Below are 7242 nucleotides of genomic sequence, written 5' to 3' on the forward strand. Positions count from 1 at the left end.
GGCAGAGTTCAAAGCTCAAACATGATGAGCCAGTCCCTGGTATTCCAGAGCCTGCCCCTAAAGTGGGTGGTAGGTGTGGGATAGGACAAGAAGGAAAGAGAGCAGGTGAAAAGCCTCATAGTCAGTACTGAGTGAGCTTCCAGAGACTGGTGGCACCTTTGGTTGGAACACTGTTCTGGGATCTTCGCCTCTGTCAAGCTCCTGAGCATCATGCCTTGTTTCAAGCAGCCTAATCACTTCCAGAGTCTCTTAGTTCTGCAATGGCCCTTGAGCTACCTTACCATTTGTGAGTACTGATCTAAGAGTACATGGCTAAAAGCCAGAGTCAGGGAGCAGAGACAGATCTGGGGTGATTTTTAAGCTCATGAAGTTTCATCTCTGGCCTTTCATCATCTCAGATGGTACTACAGAGTAAAGGCAAAGAGACTTGAGTTCCATGAGTGCCTTGGAGAAGGAAAAGATAGAGCCCCAGGGGACAGTAAGGACAGGGAGGTGGGTAGAACAAGGTCATGATGGATATGAATAGAATAGCTCATTTCAGCCACTTCCTAACCCTCACTATCTGGAGAAGGGAAATGAGGCCCAGAGAATAAGCATGCTGCATAAGGAAGCATGGGGAGTGGGATAGAGGAAGTATTAGCATTATAGACTGAGAGAAGTGTAACCTGTGTTTTAACCATAGTTTTCCCTTCTTGGGGAAGGGTGATAGTATGGGGGGAGACAGAAATAATGGAAGTAATGGTGACGATTGAGAGGACAAGAATGGTGGATGGGAAATGGTAGAGACATGGAGATGCTGTAAGGGTGGGGTATGGGGAAATAAAGACAGAATATGAGCAAGGGATGGTGGGCTAGTGGTTTAACATGGTTCAGGGACAATGAATAAAGAGAGGCAAGAGAGAAAAGATGTTGGACAAGTGGGAGCAGGAGGAAAAGCTGGTGGCAGGCAGGGAGCAGGTGCAGAGGGATGATAAATGGGCCAGGAAGTAAGTGTACAGGTGTGACAGGTAAGCAAAGAAATAGGACTGGTGTAGAGTAGATGACAGAAGAAATGTTTGGAGGACAAATAAACATAGATAATGGATGGGAAGGAGCCGAACTGTGCAGAAGACCAGGAGCAGAGACTAGGATAGTTTGGAGGGCTCTTAATAAGGCTGGAGATGGTCAAGTTCTGCTGGCAGCACAATTTTGGTCTGACCTGCTCCCTCATCAGTTTGGATCGTGCTGCCATTGTTCATTTACCTGCTGTTTACACCCATGTGGCCGCTACCAGCCCTTTACTTTGCCTGGTTTTTATTGGACTGGAAGACACCAGAACGAGGTAAGACTCATGGACCTAGAAAAAACAAGACCTAAGAATGTTCCATCTTAACCTATAACTAGGGAGTCCCACTCACCATGCCATAGGACTCTCATCCAAGTTCTCAGAGATGGGCTGTCCAGGACCATTCTAGGGCCTCTTTCTTTTTCTGCTTCCAGCAGAGCATGGTCCCTCCATGCTGCTAGGGAACCCTGGGAGTAGGAGGGGTGAGGTTGGCACACATGGATACTATCCCTACTGATATTTCTGTCTCAGGTGGCAGGCGCTCCGCCTGGGTAAGGAACTGGTATATCTGGACTCACATGAGGGACTATTTCCCCATCAGGGTAAGTGCTTCTTCTTTGGCATCCCTCACATTTCCCCAAATACTAGGCGTTTATGCCAAATGACTAGGATTGTCCATAAGGGAAATAGCCTCCCAGACAAGTCTCAGTGCAGGCTAGACATACTTTATGATCCAACATTGCACCTGGGTACTCATTACTCAGCTAGAACAGTTTGGATGCCCTTGGCATGACCTACCAGATGACACAGAAAGAAACACAAATAGAGTTCAATTTAACAAACACTCTGTTCCACATGTTTGAGATACAGAGAAATGAGGAGAATACCATCCTCTGCAATCAAGGAGCTCACATTTAATGGGGAGGACAAACAACGGTGTACTTATGGTTCGGTACAAAGTATACAAATAGTTCAGATGATGGCTAAGGAAAGGCTTCACAAACATGATGATATCCAAGCAGGGCTTGGAAAGTTCGAAAAGTTACTTACATGGGCACTGAAATGAGGTGTGGGGAGAAAATACCAGGAAGAAGTTCTAGAAATGTACTGCTACTTGATCCTCTGGGCACACTTCGGAACAGACTACAAACGGTGCCTCGATTTTTAGAGCAGAGGTTGCTGATTGTTTTTTCTTAATGGCATTCATAGAAAATAAAAGCATCCATGAAGTGTACTGACATAAATGGCTGAGCCTCATTGCAGCCACATGCAGGAGACACAGCTGTTCAGCTGCCCCAGGTTCTGCCTGGTTCCCAGGGGCTGAGGAGACCAGCATTGCAGCCCCAGGACCGTTCAGGGTCTCTCTACAGAAAAGCTCTGCTTAAGAGAGTGCCCTGGTCCCTGGAGTATCTCCACTTTGCTGCTTCATATGATCTCATTCCACCACCTCTGTCATTTCTCTCCATGGCTGCAGATCCTGAAGACTAAAGAGCTGTCACCTGAGCAAAACTACCTCATGGGGGTCCACCCCCATGGCCTCTTAACCTTTGGCGCCTTCTGCAACTTCTGCACCGAGGCCACAGGCTTCTCGAAGATCTTCCCAGGCATTATTCCCCACCTGGCCACGCTGTCTTGGTTCTTCAAGATCCCCTTGATTAGGGACTACATCATGGCCAAAGGTGCTTCTGACCATACTTACCGGATCTTCCAGCCCATTTGTCTGCTTGGAGATACACCTTTTAAAGCCCCCTATCCCCTACCTCTCAAACCCCTCTCACCCTTATCCCTTCCATCACAATAGCATAATAGTTCACAGCCTATGTTCTGGAGCTAACCTGCCTGGGTTTGAATCCTGGCTCTAACCCTTACTGGGTAATCTACTGAACCTTTATTGGTCTCAGTTTCCTCATCTGTAAAGTTCATAGTCCGACCTCAGATGTGGTTGGATGACTAAATGAGATAATACAAGTCAAGTGTTCAATATAGTGCTTACCACAGAATATGTGCTCATGAAAGATCACTGTTGCAATTAATAGCCATAAAGGAAAAGAAAAAGGTAGAATTATAATTAGAATTCAGAATGTCCTTTTGATTATCCCACTGAAAACCTTCCTGCTATAGTTTTGACCCAGGGCCTTCTGCAAAGTGGAGATATTGCTTCAAAATGAAATGTGTTGTATTTTTCCACGTCCTTCTCTTCTCCACACCCCTTGTCCCATCTCATTACCTCTCTTCCTGAGATCCATAAAAACAGAGTTCATACAGACAAGCCGGTGAGGAATAGAGCAAAGGGTGTTCCCTCCTAGCCTCCTCTCCTCTCCTGATCATTTTGCTCCTGTCTCTGCACCTTGATTTTTTTCAGGTGTGTGCTCTGTGAGTCAGCCATCCATCGACTACCTGCTGAGCCACGGCACTGGCAACCTTGTGGGCATTGTAGTGGGAGGGGTGGGTGAGGCCCTGCAAAGCGTGCCGAACACCACCACCCTTCTCCTCCGGAATCGCAAGGGGTTTGTGCGCACTGCCCTCCAGCATGGGTAAGTGTTCCTCCCAGAACAGGGCTGGGTGGCCTTCTCTGAGCAGCATGCCCTGGTAGGCACTGCCAAGATAAACCAGACATGACTCTTGCCCTCATTGAACTTACTAGTAAGTAGGGGAAATGGCTATAGAATTTCAAAAAGGTTTAGGTCATCTATTCCTTCTCAGCTAACTGGATCTGTTCTTAGCAAGCCACACGAGAATCTCAGATTCGTTTTCAGGGGAATTGGCTAGAGCTGCCCTACTATATAGAGGACTCCTAGATTATCTCTACCTTATGCAGAGTCCCTGTGGGCAAGGGGCAGATAATATACATTTATCAAATCAATATCTACATCTGTCTGTTAATGTTAAGTACAAAAGGTAGTGCAGTATGGTCAGTGTGTACTACAATCGGGAGTCAAGAGCCTGATTTAAAATCCTGGCTCCATGACTTACCATGCACTCTGGGATAGGTTATTCAACCATTCCGAGCCTTTATGTTTTTGTCTTTATAACATGGCTACTAATAATTGTACCTACTTCATTGGGTTATTGTGGTTTTTAAACATGTACGTAAAATAACTACTATTTGTCTGGCACACAGTAAGCGATGTATAAATATTAGCCACTCTGATTTAAGAGTAAAGGGAGGAGGTATGGAGCAGTAGCCCAAGGTTGGAGCTGTGGAGTATCCCATCAGGTCAGCAGGCTGGCTCACTGGACACAAGAACTATTGTCCTACTGCAGAATCAGAAGAGGGAAGTATTTTTTTTAAGGACCTTGCCTGAGGGGTCTGTTGATCAGTTTAGAGCAGATGTAAGGGAGAGAGTTCTGAGCTCAGAGGAAGAAGTCCTGGGGTCTAGTTCAGGTCCTGCCACTTCCTGACTGCTTGAATATCCTTTTCACTTCTGAACCTCGGCTACTGGGTCTGCAAGGGAAAGAAAAGAACCTCCTACTGTGTCTGCCACTGTCTATGCTGTGAGGAATCACTATGGTAACATCCCTCAGAGTGCTGAGAAACTGGTATTAGTACCTCACAAAAATTGTATGAGGGAGATTGTCTTCTCTTTAAACTTCTGTCACAGAAAGACTTGAATTTTATTAATTGATTTGCAAGAGAGAGAGATACACATTGACTTGTTGTTTCAGTTATTTATGCATGCATTGGTTGATGCTTGTATGTCTCCTGTCCTGGGATCAAACCCATAACCTTGGTGCATCAGGATGATACTCTAACCAACTGAGCTACCTGGCCAGGGCTTTTCACTTAAGAAGCCTGATTTCCTTATCTAAGACACTTGTCAGGATGGATTCCTATGGCCTATGAGGGGAAAACAACTTTTCTCTTTCCTAATCCTGAGACCCAAGGCAGAGTCCTTATGCAGAGTCCATGTGGGTGAGGGGCAGATAATAATATAATTCTGTGCAAAATTATCATCATCTCTGTGCTTCCTATTGGTAGAAGTCAGCTATTTCCTTCCCTGACACCTCCTGGAAGCTGTTCTTTACATGAGATGGGTCTCTAGGGCTCTCTCCCAAACTCTTCTTCCTTCCCTGCACCTCCATATCTTGCCCTTGTGATGCTGGCCCAGAGATAGCACTTTTACTGGCCTTGAAAGTTTCAGGACAAGAGACACTAAATATGGGAGCCCTGTTTAGTGCAGAAAGAAATGCTTTATACCACAGGGATTTCATAATGGATAGTGTCTGGCTGTGAAAAAAAAAATGTTCTTTCTGGGTGGTCCCCACTCTAGCCTCTGTTTGGTAAATAAATGAAGTTTTCCTACAGGGCTCATCTGGTCCCTACCTTCACTTTTGGAGAAACTGAGGTATATGATCAGGTGCTATATCAAGAAGACAGCCAGATGTTTAACTTCCAGAAACACTTCCGCCGTCTCTTTGGTTTCTACTGTTGTGTCTTCTACGGACGAGGCTTCCGCAAAGGCTCTGCTGGGCTCCTGCCGTACCCGCTGCCTATCACCACTGTAGGTGAGTGCTGCTTTCAACCAAGGGCACCTCAGCTCTTTCTCAACCTCCACTTTGGCCCTGACTGCCCTGCCCTCATCAAAGAACAGGGCAGCAGATGGGGAAATGCTGAGAGTTATTTGGGATGCAAGAGGATCTGGCCCAGGGGAAGAGAAGGAGATTGACAGAACACAGATTCTAACACTTGCCCCTCCTCCTTTTACATCTCTCTTGGCAGTCGGGGAGCCTCTGCCAGTGCCCAAGACTGAGAAGCCGAGCCAGGAGCTGGTGGACAAATACCACACACTCTATATGGAAGCCCTGCACAAACTGTTTGACCAGCACAAAGCCAGGTTTGGCATCTCAGAGACCCAGCGGCTGCTTTTCTTGTGACTGCAGGAGCTGCCTGCCCAAGAACAAGTGCCTTGAAATGGAGACTCACTTGCTCCTACCCAAAGGGTAAAAAGGGAGGTGCAGGAGGACTGTGTGTGGTTGGGAGGGCATCGGAGTTTTTTCATTGCCACAGAGCCCTTGGACTTGCTGTCCCTGAGGGTCTTCATTTGGCCATTCCTCAGACAGAGACATCCTGAGGCCCCTCAGACCCAGAAAGGCGTGCTTTCTGCCAGCTCCCTGCTGGCTTTTCTCTTGGAGCCTAACCCCTAGTGACATAGACCATTTTCCTCATGATGGTCTTCTAACACCATAATCCTGAGGTACTTGCTACCTTCCTGGGAGTCCTACTACAGGAAATCCACTTTATATTTTAAATGCTTACTAAGTTTTGTTTCAAAGTTTTTCTTAAAGCTGTATTCTGAGAATTTGAAAAGAGTAAGTAAAAACACATATGTCTCTTCTTTTATTTTTATTTATTGCAGTATATTGGTTAATAAAATTATATTGGTTTCAAGCAGACATCCCCAAACTATGGGCCCACGGGCCACATGTGGCCCCCTGATGCCATTTATCTGGCCCCCTGCCACACTTCCGGAAGGGGCACCTCTTTCATTGGTGGTCAGTGAGAGGAGCACTGTATGTGGCGGCCCTCCAACGGTCTGAGGGACAGTAAACTGGCCCCCTGTGTAAAAAGTTTGGGGACCCCTGGAAGGGTACAATTCTATAACACATCACTTGTATATTATATTGTGTGTTCACCACCTCAAGTCAAGTAAGTCTCCTTCCCTCACCATTTATTTTCCATTTACCTTCTTCTACCTCCCCTCCAGATGTCTCTTCTTTCACAAAGTGATCAACAAAAGACCCATTTAAAAACACAGAAAGCAAAAGAAAATTTAAAAACAAAACTTAAAAGACCATTTAGAAACTCATACAACTCAGTAGCATAATAATAATAATAATAATTCAATTTAAATATAGGGCAGAAGACCTGAATAAATATTTTTCCAAAGAATACATACTCATAGCCGACAGGTACATTAAAAGATGCTCAGCATTGCTAATCATCAGAGAAATGCAAATCAAAACCCCAATGAGATATCACCTCATACTTCTTAGAATGGCTATTATCAAATGACAAAAATAATTGTTTGTGAAGATGTGGAGAAAAGGAAACCCTAGTGCACCTTTTCGTGAAACTGTAAATTGGTACATCTACTAGGGAAAGTGGTACAGAGGCTCCTTTAAAAATTAAAAATATAACTACCATATCATCCAGCAATCTGACATTTGGGTATATATCTGAAGGAAATGATGTCACT

The 7242-nt window shown here is 45.4% G+C and overlaps 1 protein-coding gene across 1 annotated transcript; it reads left to right on the plus strand.

Annotated features, from left to right (window-relative positions):
• The first annotated feature begins 210 nt into the window (after window positions 1-210).
• AWAT1 (acyl-CoA wax alcohol acyltransferase 1) lies at window positions 211-5920 on the plus strand. Its single transcript, XM_066250163.1, has 7 exons — window positions 211-286; window positions 1214-1321; window positions 1577-1647; window positions 2520-2724; window positions 3408-3579; window positions 5352-5551; window positions 5766-5920. Exons 1-7 carry the CDS (start codon window positions 211-213, stop codon window positions 5918-5920), a joined length of 987 nt encoding a protein of 328 aa, XP_066106260.1.
• Window positions 5921-7242: the final 1322 nt, after the last annotated feature.

The sequence above is a fragment of the Saccopteryx bilineata genome, chromosome X, assembly GCF_036850765.1.
Source record: "Saccopteryx bilineata isolate mSacBil1 chromosome X, mSacBil1_pri_phased_curated, whole genome shotgun sequence".
NCBI lineage: Eukaryota > Metazoa > Chordata > Mammalia > Chiroptera > Emballonuridae > Saccopteryx > Saccopteryx bilineata.

Bases quoted from the DNA above. Each gene is read 5' to 3' on its own strand.
- AWAT1 (XM_066250163.1), top strand. From the start codon at position 211: ATGCCTTGTTTCAAGCAGCCTAATCACTTCCAGAGTCTCTTAGTTCTG. The intron at 287-1,213 runs GTGAGTACTGAT...CTCCCTCATCAG, and splicing joins CTTGAGCTACCTTACCATTT to TTTGGATCGTGCTGCCATTG. The intron at 1,322-1,576 runs GTAAGACTCATG...TTTCTGTCTCAG, and splicing joins CTGGAAGACACCAGAACGAG to GTGGCAGGCGCTCCGCCTGG.